The 17,575-nt window shown below is 43.6% G+C and overlaps 1 protein-coding gene across 1 annotated transcript; it reads left to right on the top strand.

Moving 5' to 3' along the window:
• Positions 1-295: 295 nt before the first annotated feature.
• Positions 296-16,219, top strand: LOC119375586 (keratin-associated protein 10-2-like). Its single transcript, XM_037645802.2, has 6 exons — positions 296-361; positions 2,395-2,442; positions 3,646-3,681; positions 6,054-6,140; positions 12,988-13,077; positions 15,967-16,219. The coding sequence occupies exons 2-6, from the start codon at positions 2,397-2,399 to the stop codon at positions 16,200-16,202; spliced, it is 495 nt and encodes a 164-aa protein (XP_037501730.2). The 5' UTR covers positions 296-361; positions 2,395-2,396; the 3' UTR covers positions 16,203-16,219.
• Positions 16,220-17,575: the final 1,356 nt, after the last annotated feature.

Below are 17,575 nucleotides of genomic sequence, written 5' to 3'. Positions count from 1 at the left end.
GATAGACGTCGTAGTGGAGAGCTCTGGAAATTTCGACCGCCTGGGGTTCTTTAAGGTGCACCTAAATCTAACTACACGGGCTGCAGGCATTGCCGCCTCCACTAAAAAATGCGGTTGCCGCGCCCGGGATTCGATCCCGCGACCTTCGGGTCAGCAGAGGAGTACCGTAACTACTAGACCACTTTGGCGGGTTCACATAAGTATTGAAACCACTGCGTAATGGGTGAGTGAGCGCGAAAATAACCTTCACTTCGACATCTTTTTTTTTTGCTCACAGCAAACCGCTGCCCTAGATCAGCGTGCACCAACAACCAACAACAATGGTGTCCTTCGCAGCCCAATCCTTGCCATTGCCGATGCGGTAAGAGCTCCATTGAACTTCAAATAATTGTATGATATTCTTTTCTATTTATTTCCTATTTTTGGGTTCTTTAAGATTACTGACAGTAGTTTCTGCAAAACCAAAAATGAATGAGCTGACATACCAACATGAAGCGATTAAAGTGAATGATTACGATTAGGACATTGAATGTGCGCCTAGCCACTGTGATGCGTAAACCTTCAACAGATGTTTCAACACGAAAGTGTTTTATGCCGGGGTCCACCACGGCTCCACTGACGCATTTCCGTCACGGATATGACGTTGTAAAATATAAAGACTAAAAGTGGGCAAAGAAATGAACCAGAAGAAAAAGGTCCGTCACCGGCAATCGAACTCACAACCGCTCGCTCCGCAGCGCGCAGCGCGAAATGATTCGGCCACGGACGGCACATTCTTCGCAATGCTAACGGCGAGCTATTTATGTACACCATTTCCGGGTGGCTGTACTCAGACATCTGTGTTACAGTGTGTTTTCGTTATCACTAGCGAGATGACGCGAAGGGCTCGAAGAGCGCAGAAGAGCTCGCTTGAAAGGTCGTCGACGTTGCGACGAGCGCCCGCATCTATAGGGCGTGGTCGCTTGTGCGTGCGCTTATCTCGTGATCGCGGTGTTTGTACGTCTCGCGTGGAGAGCACGAAGGTCACTTGGCTCACTGCAGTGGCCGATTTGCGAAAGGAGCGCGGTGCTCACGCAGAAATAAGTTACAAATGTGACAGTTCGCTCTCATCCTGTGTATGTTCGTTCCATGCGTCCTTTCTGCTTGAGCAGCGCGTCGCAAGTTTCGAGCTGCTTGCCTTCTTCGCGTGACATTGCAATTTGTTTCTGTAGTATTCATTCCTTCGCCTTTGGGGCGAAATAATTCGCAACAAATGCTCAACTACCTCTGTGAAGACACGTTTCACTTTCGTGTTATACCGATTCCCATGACAGAGGGATCAGCCATGTTTTTTTAGGTGACGGCATTGCTCCAGTAAGTCGAAGTGAACAATTTCTACGAGTGAAATAAAAGTCAATAGCAGAGTCGGCGACTGTGAATATTCCAAAAATTTTGGGTACCATAAAAACTAAAAATTCGTTTCTTTGAAATGTCCCAACCCAAAAGGTGTGGACAAAAGTTATAAATTGCATAAATAGCGGGATGCTTCATATACAATGAAGGCAAAATGCACACACACACACACACACACACACACACACACACACACACACACACACACACACACACACACACATATGTGTGTGTGTGTGTGTGTGTGTGTGTGTGTGTGTGTGTGTGTGTGTATGTATGCATTTTGCCTTCATTGTCTATGAAGCATCCCACTGTTCATGCAATTTATAAATCGACGTTTTACTTATATATACAGGGTGTCCCAGCTAACTTTAGCCAAGGGTTTAAAAATACAATATTAGAGGCAGGCGAGTGAAATCACTTGCAAATTACTGACAGTCACCTTGCGCACTACAGACAATTTTTTGTTTGGTAATTAACTAATTTGTTAATTAGGATTATTTAATTAAATTGCTAAATATTGACTGTAGTCAAGAAATGCGGCTTGCAAAGTTCGAGAGCCTCTTCAGTAGCCCCAATTCCATTATTTGCGATAAAGATAGTCTCACGTATACCATTTTTTCCAAGCTGCAAAGAAAGCCCGCGAAATACAAAAAGAACCACGTGACTAGCGCATTCGCCCGCCGCGAGAATGCTGCCCTCCGCCGCGGTTTGAGCGAACGAAATAAGCTGCGGCCACGACTCGCCGGCTCCGTTGCAGCGGTATAGGGTGATAAGTTGACGGTGGTTTCTTGGCCCGCGCTCGCTACAACTTGCACTGTCACGCGCGCCAACTGGCTGGCAACGGGCCAAGAAACCACCGCCAACGTTATATATATATATATATATATATATATATATATATATATATATATATATATATATATATATATATATATATATATATATATATAAATATATATATATATATATATATATAGTTTCAATGGATTTCAATTGCAGGTATGCCTCCACAGCCGCCTTCCCCCTGCAACAGTGGACACCTATCGGGTAGGTCGGGAGGAGGATATATTACTACTTAAAATTTCACATATTGAAAGCCTTATTATAGTGACTATACACTCTCTCGCAGCTGCCGGTAAAGGAACAGCCAGTGTGTGTAGCCTCGCCTCATGGCAACACTGTACCAAGCAATAATTATTAATGGCAAAAAATTCGAAAGAATTCAGAACACATTTTAGCTCACTTAAGTGTTCAAGCATGGCGACAGCATTTGACACGCTAGTCAAGAGATATTGCTGATCAATAAAGTGTACATTAGCATCAGGTGGTTTCGAACCAAAGAGAAATAGTGAGTACTTAGGTGTCCATGTAACCAGCTGGGAGTAGTGGTAATGATTGTGACGTTGGCAATATCGAATGCTGACACGAGGACAACTGATGGCCATAAGTCGCATATAGTTATTCTGAGTATCCTTGAATCTGTTCTTTGTTAACGAGATATCGTTGAAGAGCTCGTTTCGCATAAATGCCGGTGTCGGCTTCGGTGTCAGCGTCATTGGTTGTGAGCAAAAAATCGAGAAAGATTCAAATAAAACGCATAATAAAACTCTTCGGTTTGACTGGGAATTGAATCCAGGCCTTCTCCGTGGCAAGCAGGTGTTCTACCAGAGAGTGACGCCATTACTTGGAACTGCTTCGAAAAAAAAAAGAAAACACTATATGAATGTCATGTAGGGAAAGGAGTCTCCTTTACGCATGCAATATTGCGTGGCAGAAGCGTTGAATCGCGACAAGGCGTCAAAACCTATGAGTTGCGCAACGAGTGGTTGTTTTAAAGGCCTACCCATTACAAAGCGCTCAGAAATATTTATTCAACATCACCGGCAAAAGCATCAAGAAAGCGAGCAGCTGCGTAGGTTCGGGTGTTGACTTGAAGTTCCGTGGTGGGGCCTCGCTGATTCGCCAAAGGAATAATTATGGTCAGTGGGCACTTCGCAACTGTACTAGCAGTAGGCATTCCAGGATAGCTTGAAATGACCAATGTTACGTACACAGCAATTCGTTTCCTCGGAGCATGGTTGAGGCATCCACCGAGAACCGAAACTAGGCTAGCAGTTGAGAAGGCGGCCTGATTATGCTGTCGCGTTCTACTCGTGAAGACGAAGCTCAAGCGTCGTTCAAGTTTTTTTTTTTTTTTGAAGTTATACCAGATGATGTGAGTATGTTCCTGTTTGTTCTCTTTTAATTCAGACGCTGAAATTGAAGAAGAGAAAAGCCAGTTCCCTGGTGAGTCACGTAAAAGGTCCTCTTAGAAATCAAGTAAAACGCGAAAGCAGGCCTCCACAATAAATTGAATAGAGTTACGCATTCAGCATTGCGAATCATTTGTTTAAAGCGCGTCCACGATTCCGGTACAAGTGAACAAGAAACATGCTGTACTGCCGCGTTCAACGCAAGCTCTTCAAATCGTAATGAAAAAAAAAATAGTGTGCTTAAAGGCCCGTGAAAAGTAAGTTCCCGGCTTACGGTAGCGAAGATCGTCGGCTACACTCCAAGAAAAAAAATGTGTGACCCTTTTCGGAGAGTTCTGACTTGTCACGTATACGACTCTCTTTAAGGAGGCAAGTTAACTCTATTGGTGGGTCAGAGTCGGCGCGCTCTGAGAGAGTACATTGACCCTATTAGGAAGAGTGAAAGAACTCTGATCTGAAGCATCACATTGACACTCCTGAAGGAGTCGGAATACGCTTGCCGGTAACACTGCTAAGCGGGTAAAATGAAACACACCGAAGCGTCCAGCTACTCTAGAACTATCTTAAGGTACTCAGTTGACTGATGCTCTAGTGTCACGCGACCGCTGTTGGAAATAGTAAAATATTCATTTTAAGGAAGTCGTATAATACGTGTAATTGTGCCCAGTGCATGAGTGCAAAAAAGAAGAGGTCAATTTTAGCGCTATTTTAATAAATTTGTCAATATATAGGAAGCGCGAAAAGATGGTCTGCGATTTTTTATTAACTAGTTGAGGGAGATCTCATTTACATGTTTTGCCAGTATTATAGCAAACTAAAAGGGTGATTGTGATGTGCATGGTGTCATATGCTACAAAATGAACGGCAGAAATTGGCATCATGTTTCCATAGTCATTCTTTATGATTATGAATAAATCAAAAAGCACTGATAGCCGGAGGCATGAGACTTGTGACTTGCTACGTTGTCGCTCCTGTTCAGCGTTAGCAGCCACGAAAATATTATCTGAAAAACAGGACGCGATATTGTAATGAGAAAACGGAATTGTATTAAGAGTTTGCAAAACTTCACAATAAGGGATATGCACAGACATAATTATATGAGTATAGTTTGCTCTCCCATGTTTATAAGAAAATCAAGCTCAATCCTTCTAAATATATTCAAATGTAATCCAGTAGCAACGTGCTTTATAAATTAAGGCGCGACCATAACAGCATTCCATTTCTGCGAACCACCTATGAACCCAAATGCTAACATACGTAATTCCACATTGTCTCAATAGACATACCCAGGCCCTAGAAATTATACAGAAATCACTCTTTCAAAAAAAATATAAAGAAAGCCAGAACTCACCTCTTCTCCTGTGAATCCCGGCCACCGCGGCTGCGTTTTCGATGGAGGCGAAAATGTTTGAGACCCGTGTACTTAGATTTAGATGCACGTCAAAGAACCCCAGGTGGTCGAATTTTCCGGAGCCCCCCACTACGGCGTATCTCATAATCAAATCGTGGCTTTGGAACGTTCAATCTGATTTATTATTATTATAATAACTCCTCTCCTGTACTCAAGATTAACAATGTATGCAGTAGTAGATAGTTGCATTGTAGATTGTTTCATTAGGATTGTGCGCAAGACGTGAACACTCGAGCTTATTCTAGAGCTTTCGCGACAACCAGCGATAATGCTGGAATATTCGACGGCACATGTATAAATTCCACGCACTTCACCGCTTGTCAGATTATCGATGGCCGACGCTCTGTTCACCGCTATCAGTGTACTACAGCGTGTATTGCTGTAGGCTGACTTTCTGTTTCACGGCCACAAGTTCGGTCAAATAAAAAGTTTCATTTTGGACACGCCGCCTGCTTCCTTCGGCAGCGTCACGACCACGTCACGATATGGGCCTCTGTCATTTCGCCTAGCCTATATTGTAAATATTGTAAACCACACAATTCTATTGTTAGGTTACTGTACCGGGTGCTGCAAGGTTCGAATGTCAGGTAATATAGCTGAAGATGGCCACTATCTTTATTGCTTTTACTATGCTAGCGGACATTTCTCATTACGACTCGCAATTGGCGACTGAGTTATTGCTCATAGCATCTGCTAGCAAGCTGTAATAGTCGCTTTTGTAGCACATATGTAGCTTAAATTACGAATAGATACGCAAGGTGCATAGCAAGAGTTGTTTTATTCCTAAAATATATAACGTTGGAGCTACCATAAAAATGAGTAGAGCTCACATAAGACATAACACATAAGTTTAACAACTGGACGGCGCGCACTGGACGGCGCGCACAACCGGACGGTGACAACTGGACGGCGCGCACTAAACCGTGCGAAGGCTTGCCGCTGTTCGGGTTTCACTTGACGAGCACTGTACGTTCTTTTTCTCCACCTAAATTTAGGAATGGTGACTTGTCCCTACACACCTTGCCCTTGCGGAGAGCAAAAGACGTGCTTAAAGCAAGCGATATCTTGTTCGTGCACTTGCGGTAAGTGTGACAGTGAATTTTAGTTCTATTTTTTTGCCTTTATTTAAACTATACATACCAGGAAAATATGGGCTTAGTGACACATTTACGCGTGCACCCACCATGTTGATCACAGTTGTTGATATATTATCGCCTGTTATTAAGGCGGAAGCTTTCAGTGCCTCGTCAGAGATGGTGACCTCAAAAATGCCGCGCGCGGTGCAGAAGGTTGCATGCGGTACACTAATTGCCGCTGCATTCGGTCGGAGATTAGGGAGGGCGGAACTGGGTTGGCTTCGTACCCTCATCTTTTGCCATCATCACTGCGTCACAAATCGCAGAAAGTTGTGGCGTCATCAAGATGGCTGGCATGTTGATTACATGACATTGTCGTTTAGTCAAATGTGGCCCGACCCCCGTGATAGTGCGACACCACTTGAGGTGGAGAAAAGAGACGGCGCGGAGGAGCACCAATGCAATTAACTGAAAAGAAAACGAGGAAGAACAAAAAAAAAAGAAAAAATAAGTAGATTCAAGGAAGCGTTTACCGAAGGGCTCAATGCAGGGGCATTTGTCTCTTCACCTCCCTTAAGGTAGGTAAAGCGCCTTGCTTAAGGAACGTACAGAAGCGTTCGCCTTGATGTCTCTTAGACACGCCTAACGACCCCGGAAATTTGTTATTAATGATTTTGTAAAAGCTCTTACAAGTATGATTCCTCGAAGACATCCTAAATACGGTGAACTTGGCTAAACGTAAGGGCAGTCAAACGACTGAGAAGTCGACGTGGGCAGGTTCCAGCGAGCATTCATTCATGTAGCGATAAAATATAGCGCCACAATATTTGCAGGGTTAACTACAGCAAGTGATTAGCACTAATGAAAGACACTAGCACAGAAAACAAGTACTGAACTAACGTATGATGTTTATTCAGAAAACAAGTATTTCACATTTTAACGTGTGACTATTTTTAACGAGCACATTTTTTTTAATGATACCTCTGTAAAACCAGACTCACGGGGAATGCCAATAGTACACATCGTTTTAACTATGTCTTACAAAGGGTTCTAAATGTCTTGAAATTAAATAAATTAACGTTATCTTTACAGAAAATCTACGTGCAGGTTGTTCGTTACAACTCGCCACACTCAAATTCAACATGAATTTTGAGGAAATATTCGTGTGAAGAAGTTTAACGATGGCACGAGGAAATATTTTACATAGTTGTTTGCAATGCATACATAAAGGACAAAATAATCGAACTTACAGCGAAAACGCTAATCTACTATCTGACAGAAGTGTACTGGCCTTAGACAATGCAGACATCGAAATGAGTGAAATCATGCTAAACCAAAAGACCTCCCCCCTCCCCCTCCCCAAGACCTTACAAGAACACCCACTCGCTTCGCCTTTTGAGAGTATGCTGGATGGACAACTGATTCATGTGGTGCCAGATTTGTAGACAAAAAAAAAACATCTGTATTGGCTGTTTCGCCAGTTTTTCGCTCGTAATTAAAAACCAAATGTACATTTCCCAAGCAGATCTACCCATGTTCACTTTGTAGACTTCTTACCCATATTTGGCCTGCGCTTGCATTCCTTGTCGTTAAAAACTTCGGGTAGGCTTAAGCATGACCTTAAAGCACTACTGACACAAACAATAATGTCTACCTTTTTTTCTGTTGCAATAGCTAGCTAATTACCCACTCATCACGGCTGGAAAGGTCGTTTGATGAAGCGCAGGACGGTTAAATATTTGGAAATGTTTTTATAGCGCCCAGTCGCAGATATAGTTTCAGAGAGCGTCGAAAGATGCGGGGCCTAGTGTGGTTCCTTGGTAAACACAACTGGCCATTTGAGCACGCCAAACGCCCCGCCACGGCGGTCTAGTGGTTATGGCGCTTGACTGCTGACCCAGTCGCGGGATCGAATTCCGGCCGCGGCGGCTGAATTTTTGATAGAGGTGAAAATGTTTGAGGCCAGTGTACTTAGATTTAGGTAAACGTTAAAGAACCCCTTGTGGTCGAAATTTCCGGAGCCCTCCATTGCGCAGTCTCTCATAATCATATCATGCTTTTGGGAAGTTACACCCCAGATATTATTATTATTAGCACGCAAAACAGCCCAAATTAGCCACACACTCTGCATTAGCGCCACTTGCAGCATCGCGTGCGCATGAACATTGCCCTCACAACTGCCGGAGAGAGCGTACGCAAGCACCATACAACCGTACGAAATTGCGACGTTGTTGGTTGTTCGCTGTTTACACTCAAAATTAAGTTCATGTCGATGTGCAAGATGCTCCGTTTCATGCACACTTGCACGGCACCCACTTCAAAATTGATCCTAAATACGTTTTAGGCGACATTTGCCGTTGATATTTTCTACATAATGCGAGTGATCAAACAAGCCTATCTGAAAAGTTGTCCCGCCTTCACAGTTGTGCGTCAGTGAACTTCTAATGTAGAACGCCATTGCGTTATCAATCACTGTTCAAATTGCTTTCTCATGCGTTTGCCGCTCTTCGCTTCTCGTTGGATACCTCACCCGTGTCGCGAGGGAAGCAACGTGGTCGCCAAGTGCAAGAACTGTTGCAATGCAGCCACTGCGAGATATTTCCCCATTTTGTGAAGCAGCGAATTATCCACCACGCGCCCGTAAGGCTATGCGTGCGCCCACGTTGATGATATTGATGATAGTGATGATGACGATGGTGTTAGGGATGGTGGCGGAGATAAAGATTTTGATATTCAAAATGGATTATGACTGAGCTATGTTTGATGGGCGGGTCGCTTTATACCACCCACTGTTTATATATTTCACCGGAGTGACACCTGTTGTTATTGAACGCTTCTTCCATGCAATATGACATGTGTTAACGTGACAACTCGCCCGACGTGACTCCTACAGAGGGTTTTCAAGCAGCAATTTCAAGAAGCAATTTCAAGCAGTGGCGTTACTCAGTGGTAAAATACTTGATTGCCACGCTCAGCGCCCGCAAGTAGGGGATGGGGGCATGGGTATATATGCATAGCCGATATTAGGAGAAGGTTGATGGGATCATGCGCCATCTTTTAGCCAGTCCTGCAAAGAGAGGTCGAAATCATGAAAGATGATGCTCTCTGTGCCACGCGGAACGTATACAAAACGACACGCGAGCTCTAGTTTGCAAGTAACCTGCATCAGTTCCAAGGGCTGAGCGACCCGAGCGGGTTGTTAGATTCGCATGACTCCGCCGGCATCTCCAGATATCCGTGCGCGTAATGTTTGAGCTGGCATCATCTCAAAAATCGAAAAAAGCTACTGAATGTCCTCGCTCACTTTTCTTGCGATGTTGATGACGCCAGCATTGTGGGAGACTGTGTTCCGGCGTCATCGAGTATGATGTGCTGCGTTTGCCTGAGCGCGCAGGCACAGTGCTACTAGCTAACTTTACCGATATCGCTAAGGATCAGCGAATGTTTCTTGTGCGTCCACAGCAATTGGGCAAAGCTCATAACTCACCGCTGGTCGGCTAAAAAACTCGCCCTGGTTACAAGGGGGAACCACACCGGAGCTGTGGTTCCCCTTTGTTTTGTTTGTTGTGTTCTGCTATTGTAGGTGATGTTCTGTGATTTTAATTGTCTATCTGTCATTACCTCAATTGTAGAGTAGAATCGGGCCTTAGGTCACCCGCCCCTGCTACATTGATTCGAGGTGCTATTCTCACTCGAGCCGCCCATCCCCGTTTCGCTGTGCGGCCACCCCTTCGTCTGGAAGTGAAGCAGTTACGCCATCCAAGGGTGTACCTGGAAACCAGAGCACGGCATACGACGCGGACAGTGATCTGTCGTAAGACCCAGCCACAGCATAGCTCCGATCTTAAAATAAAGTAGGGAAAACTCAGGCGGCATACATGAATAAAGATCGTGCACAAAACGCTCAGCGCATGCGGTAAGCTAGACGGACGACGTATGTTGTGAAAGGGATAATGCGGTAAAACTGATTGTTGGGCGAGTTGGTACGTATTCATGGTGAAATTTGCACTGCGCACAGCTGACAGGGGCACCGAGAAGAGAGACAAACGACCGCTCGTTTGTTGCTCTTCTCTGCGTCGGGAAAATGTGGCAAGAAGACAGTTGTGTGACCGGCTGAGCTTAGAAATTCTGCGCTACCTTTGTGTCGAGTGCCAAACAGCTTCACCGCCTATCCCCTTTTACGAAGTGCAATGATTTACGCTTTAATTAATAATGGACTGCTTACTGGCACATGGCCGCCGCTCTGAAATGCGTTTCCGTGCCGAGGCAGTGAAGGAAGAATACCTTGCATATTCAATTTTGAATTCCATTCAATTCAACGTTTATTTTCTTGATCAATCAAGAGCTATGAACATCTTTATAGGTGTCAGATGAACTGCCGTCGCTGTCAGTGCTTCTTCTATCAGCCGATAACCAATTTTTCAGTCATAGACGTATAATTGCGAGAATCAAATACGAAATCCACTTTAAAGTCATAAAAGTTTAAGAAAAGCCGTGATGACAGCTGTATAACCTTATGATGGTGCATCGTTCTTTTTTTTTATTCGCTGAGTGCAATGTTGCTGCAAAGTGTCTGCAACTGGCGATGCTTTTTTTGTTCTGCTGACTGCATTACATGTGTATCATACGGATTGTCTTTTCTGTGTTTCTGCAAATAATTCCATTATTTCGGTGTGCTTAAGAAAATATTGCTCTACTGCATGTTCGATGCCGTATGTGTCTCAATTTTCTCCTTTGCCATCTTACATGAAGATTATACACCTTATATACGTGGATCAGCATTTTTCGTAAACACTTGTTCTTAAAAAAGCACCTATAAAATACTGCCTCCCACACAATAGCTTTGCAACAAAATACGTGTGTATACTCGTGTTCTAAGTATACGCAAGAGTAGTATGTGTTAAGCCTGCAAGAGTAGAACGCGGCAGCGTAATCGGGGCCCGTTCGCATCGCCAGGCTTCGCTTTTCGGTGGACACCGTGCCACAATGACAGAAAGGTCTGCGCGCGAAACATTAGCTGTTTCAAGCTAATCCTTCAATACCTACTGCGAGAACTGTGGCGAAGGACCCACTATGCCATAATATTTCCTCGCGAATTGGCGAAGTAGCTGCTACGCGTCCGTATGGTAACACGCGAATGCGCACAGCTGCACACTTGGTTAATGCTGTTGCTGATAATGATGATAAATTACGCCTGGGTGCTTTGCAATCGGTGGGCCTCTAGACCAACCACTCGTCCCGCCATCCACATGTTTTAACACCTGGTGAAATTCTACGCTTCTGCCACGCAATATTACATTCGTTAAGGAGATTCCTCCGACAACATGACATTCGTACAGGGTTTTTCCCGAAAGTGTTTAAACCACTGACTTCATTCTGCTGTAGAACACCTGCTTTCCACATAGAAGTCCTTGGTTTGATTCCCACTGCACTCGAAGATTTTATTGCTTATTTATTGGCATTTATTGCAAATTTATACCCCCCTTTCACCCAAGCGGAAATGAAGAGGCTCATTAAGGCCCAGGGCCAGACCTCTCAAATCCTGGCCGTCCAGAGGGGCCGCGCGAGGGCCGTCAGGTTTAACTTGATTGTCCCCGAGTGGGCCTAGCCAGGTGACGTTGAGTTTACTCGCATCTATTGTGGACCGAATAAAGTTGTTTTACTCACTCACTCACGGACCCCCCTGATTTTTCGCTCACAAGCAACAAATACCCACACCATAATTTCTGCGAAACGAGCTATTTAACACTATCGCGTTAGAACTGCACACGTCTGTCACATTTTTTTCTGTTCTTAAATGAAAAAATTACACCATCTCCCGCTAAAGGGGAACATGAGGCGATGCGAAGCCGGAGCACTTGCACGATCGCGTACCGTTGGCGTTCGTTGGGCATGCTAACGACCTCGCGTCGTGGAAAGCGAAGAGGAACGCTACGCGCGTCGTGTCTTCCCTCTAGCCTGGCCGTTAATTCTCGCAGGGCGAGCGGGGAACTCGGTCGACAGGCGCGCGAGGGGGGAGCGTAGCAGAGCAGATAGAGGGGGAGGGGATGCGCAAAAGCTGGCGCTCATCGCGGTGTTGCCTAGAAGAGGGGGAGGCGTAGCGGAGAGGAGAGGGAGAGGAGGAGTGGAGAGGAAAGGGAAGAGGTGATGGGGAGAGGGTGAGTGGAATGGAGGTGTGTGGAGAGGGTCGGCGCATGCGCAGTAAGGGTGGTCACGCCGCACACCACCACCACCGGATTGAACACCGCTATAAGATGCTTCACATCTAATAATGATAAACGTATATTGTGCCTATACCATGTTCTGGTAAATGACATGCTGTCCTATAAAGCAAAATAAGCTCATTCATTCATTTGCACCAAGTTCTGAGTGAACTAATTCGCAAAAATGCATTTCATTCTCCGGGACAGTCAGAGTCAAACTCATTAGCACATGAAGGTTTTGCTTTGGCGGACATAGCGGAAAAACTTGAGCATTTCATCTGCAGCATGTAATTATAGTGATCATTGTAAGGCGTTATGCTGACATCCGATTGTGTTTTTTTCTCGACTTCATATTATTGTTTCCGACATAGTACGATACTAAATGCATAATAGTTTTATGCGTCGTTCATTATTTGATTTGTGCCAGATATGAAGTGTTCATTGGCGGTATACTTACATGCGTGACTAAGTAAATAAAACATACAATAGCGCTGATATTTACAATGTAACAGAAGTATTTTTGTTCTTTTACTTTATATAAACGCCCCAGCATGGTTTTGCCGCTTTAAGTACATATTTTATTAATTACTGTTCATGTTGTTAATATACTGCTATCAATTTACTAATGATGCCACTGCTTTTCTCTAAAGTGAAACATCATCAAGGTTGCGACTATGCTTGGCAAATCACTTGCATAACGAAATGCATAACAAGCGGTCCTAGATGCCTCTGTGTATGCGGTAAGTATGCTCATTTCATGGTTATTTAGTTGAAATTAAATGCTGATATATCATGTCTCGCAGTTGATAATTATGATGATGTAATGACATGAGCAGTTGACAGCATACCAAGAAGCAACTGATAAGTTTATTAGAAGGCGCACCATATATAGGCGCAGAACCACGTGATCGGTCGCACAGGAGTCCTCGTACTGAGTGCGCAGTGATATGTGACGTCACGCTACAACAGATGACACGGAAGAAATTCACTATCATGTGATTTACAACTAAAGAATATCAGATATACAGGGTGTTTCAGCTAAAAAGCATCAAGTATTCAAAAATTAAGCATGGGCGCTACGCCTTTACAATTAGTTTATATTTGCTCTGAGCCATATAGAGCACGTCAGAATATTTTTTCAACCCGAAGAGCTGGGCAGTTAACAAAGATTGCTTAATGAACTTTATAAATAGCAACTCTAGAGAAAAGCTTTCAATACAAAAGTTGTAGCGCTTGTTCAGGGACATCGAATATTTGAAGCTATGTTAAGATAACTCCCCTGCTTCATTTTTTTCCGGCCTTTCTCTAAGCGCGTGAATTTAAAAAAAATACCACGTGACTGCCGCCAAACGCGCGCCGCTTTTGGTGCACTCAAATGTAAGTTAAACGAATTATCAAAGGCTGCTTCGTGCACGCAGAGCGATAGAACAGGTTATCGGTGACTGCGATGGACGCTAAGCGATAAAATGAGCATGCCGTTTCAACAACCAACAACAACAAAAAAATTCATTAACGAAAATGCGGCAGCCACGACGCAAATGCCACATGAGACGTAGGCAGCATTTGATGCAGCGTTCACATTTTTTTCGCGCTAATGAATAAACGCATTGGAAGGGGCGAGGGTTACAGCGTGATGGACCGAGATAAAAGTTTCAGCACACGTGGCGGCCGTTCTTTTGTAGACATTTCTTTAGACGGTACGCCCCTATCATCATTTAGCGTCCATCGCAGTCATCGCTATAGCCTACTCAATCGACCTTCGTGCGCGGAGCAGCCTTTGATAATTCGTTCAACTTACATTTGAGGGCGCTAAGAGCGCCGCGCGTTAGGCGGCAGTCACGTCGTATTTTTTAAAAAATCGCGCGCTTTAAAGAAAGGCCGGAAAAAATTAAGCAGGAGAGTCATCTTCGCAGAGATGAAAAAGTTCGATGTTTCTGAACAAGCGCTACAACTTTTGTATTGAAAATTGTTCTCTAGAGTTACTACTTCAAAAGTTCATTAGGCAATCTTTGTTAATTACCGAGCATGGCAGATTGGAAAAAAATATTCTGACGTGATCTATATGGCTCAGAACAATACTGCGCTAATTGGAGACGCGTAGCACCTATGTTTAATATTTTTAATACTTGGTGCTTCTTAGCTGAAACACCCTGTATATGGAACCTCGTTGATAAGTTTTTTACGGAAACCGGAAAATAAACCGTATTATGGAACAGCCGTATTATCCAAATAGAATAAAAGATGGAGGAACATATATTTATATTCATTCATACTTTTTGTATGAAACGTTTTGTTCATATGAAATGTGGATGAAACATTTCGCTAGATGGCATGGTGGTTCACCTGCTGGGTCATCATCATCACTGAACGTAGTGGCCGCACTTGGCCGCAAGACTGACGCTGCTTTGGCCTCAGTCGTTCTGCAACGCGAAGATCGTGGCTTGTTGGACCGCGGTTTGAGCTAGTATACTGAAGAATAAACGTAAGACCTTTAAACATATTGGTCGAGATCCTCTTTCGCGGTCGTATTACCCAATTTTGGAGAAAATTGTGATCGTATAAACCACATTAGCATGCATTATTTCCTAGGAATGTTGGCCGGGGATAAAAAAAATCGCATTACGCCAAAACGTCTACTATCAACAGTCGTATCAACAAGATTCCCCGGTAGTTATTCTAAGATATTTTACATATCTTAGACAAACCCCGTGTTCATCAACGTAGGCTAGTACCAAAAAAAAAAAAACGATGTCCATTCTTCGAGTAATAGTAGTTGGCTTGAGTTCTACGAGTTCCTATAAACACATTAATATTCGTTTTATATATCATGTATATCTACTTAGAGCGCAAGTTTTTCTCAATTTGCTGCAGCATTAGTTCATATAGATGTCATGAGTTCCTTTCTCTTGGTTATTTACGTTCTTTTTTCATCCTGTTCTACAAAGCATGCCAAGTACTAAAAGATACGGTGTCGCACAGCCATCTCAGTAGATTGTAGGGTCCCTAATTTTGTTCGCCAGGCGAACTCAATTTTCTTATATGGGTGCCACACATATACAGCCATCATAAAAGGTTGATTCATAGCGCATGTCACGAGGTGTTTTCAGGCTGTGCACACGCAGCTTCTGTGCTCAAAAGTAGAGTCGTGGATCTTTAGTCGTGTTTTATAAATGTGCAGCAAGTTCTTCTCTCTTTTATTCAAAACCCTAAATCGTATATATATATATATATATAGAGAGAGAGAGAGAATAGAGCCCACGCCACGAAGAGGTATTATGGACTGACACATATTTAAGAGAAATGAACAGGGGGAATTTCCCAGCACAATTTCGAACCACAACCACTTAAATACAAAAATGAAAACGTCGAATGAAAAAGATTACTGAGTGCTCTGCTATTTGTTCCCATAGGCCGAATGGGTTCTTGATGTGGAATAATCAGGCCAGAGTATATTGACGGTGTATATTTTCTCTGGTTGAGTTACGAGTGGCATTTGTGTGGGTGGCTGTAGGCCTGGCTCTATATGTAAATTTTGACTCTCTCAGTTATACGTAAGCGTACCACGTAAGGGCAATATGTTGCTTTGTGAGAAAATTGATCCCGCACCTGCTATTTCTATCCTAACACAGTTGCTCCACGGCCTGAACCACAACCACCCTGCTGTCCTGGAAGTGGTCAAATATCCAACCAAGGGTCTTCTCTACCCTGCTGCAATACTCCGTCAACTCCACGTCCTCCCTGCTGTCGTCAAAATGTTCAAATCTCCAGTCATCAATCTTCTCTTCCGTGCTGCAACAGCACGCAAGTAGTCTCTTCTCAAGCTTCAAGCCTGCCCTGCTGCCAGCAAAATTACGGAAGACGTTGAAATATTGAAGTAAATACATTAAATATTTTGTGTCGGTGGTCGGGAAAAATGTGTTTTCCTTAATTTAAAATATTTACAAATTTATTAATAATTACTGCAACAGCCGTTCCGAATTCGAGTAAAATGTGGATTAGAACAGTCTTTTTCAGACAAGCATCAGCCGTCTAAATGGGGTGTTTTAAAGCCAGTGTTAAAACATGTGGCAGTAAAGCTTGCTCTGTCACCCCTCGCAATCCTACGTTTGGTCCCGCAGTTGTTATGGGCGCGAAATGATTTTATTGGATTTTTCGAAGCATCGGTTGCCCAGAATTCTGGAGCATGCATTTTCTATCAGATAATAAAATTATATATCATTTTTAAGCAGGGTATAGAATGGGCACAATTTCATTATTGTTGTGAAATGCGCTTCTCTATGTCATAAGCAAACAGAATGGGGCTTACACAATTAGCTAAAAGATATCATAACAATTCAAGGGCCAATAAAATTTCTCGAGGAACAATTGCGGTGTTTCGTTTGTCTTAGCGTGCGTAATCAAATTTTGTGAAAAGGAAACACACATGCGTCTCTTGAACAGATATACCTGCATGGTTACAAGCTTTCGTAAGAAAAATTAGAGCCGCTTGAACTAATTCGCGCAAGGCTGGGTCACGAGAAAGCTGGTGGGCCCCTACCTGGTCCTGGCTTGGCTACGCTTTTACCCTCTCAACTCTTTCTTTCGAACTCCTTGCTGTAAAATAATATTTATTTATTTTTTATTTATTGAACCCTCAGGGACAAAGGTATACACAACTCCACTTGCTCACGCTAAGAATTTTTTTTTCGCCAGGAATTTCTTTTTCCTACTCTCGCCCTCCAGAGTAACGCGATTCCACGCCGGAAAAATGGGCGCACGTGCTGTGGGAGCGTAGCAGAAGACGACAACAAAGAAAAGAGAACGCGTGCCGGTTAGTGATTATAATAATTTTCTTTCTAAGGCAGACGGCCAATCTCGAGCATAACAACTCTGCTGTGAAAATCAGAATTTGGCAGTCCCGAAGTGACGGTAAAGGACATGTACGTCGTGCAGTTCATTTCATGAGAACTATTTTACAACTGTCGCATCACAAACAATAAAAACGCGCTACGTATGAGCCTGTGAACACAAAACAAATAGCCTACCTAATGAGGCCGACGTGGCTTGATTTACTTTCAGGACCGTCGAGCAGAATAACGAGCTTAACGGGAACGTTTCTCTACTTTGTGCGATGAAACATTCAGCGCGCTTTGATGGTACTAGTGAAGTGATACATTTAATTTGGTTGTTCTTTTTTTATTTTCCAGAGCGTTAACAAAACATTGTGTGAACACAGCGCATGGCCATCTGCATCGTATC

The sequence above is a fragment of the Rhipicephalus sanguineus genome, chromosome 11, assembly GCF_013339695.2.
Source record: "Rhipicephalus sanguineus isolate Rsan-2018 chromosome 11, BIME_Rsan_1.4, whole genome shotgun sequence".
NCBI classification, from domain to species: Eukaryota; Metazoa; Arthropoda; class Arachnida; order Ixodida; family Ixodidae; genus Rhipicephalus; species Rhipicephalus sanguineus.
The sequence above is the reverse complement of the archived record's forward strand: the minus strand, read 5'-3'. Positions and strand labels throughout refer to the sequence as shown.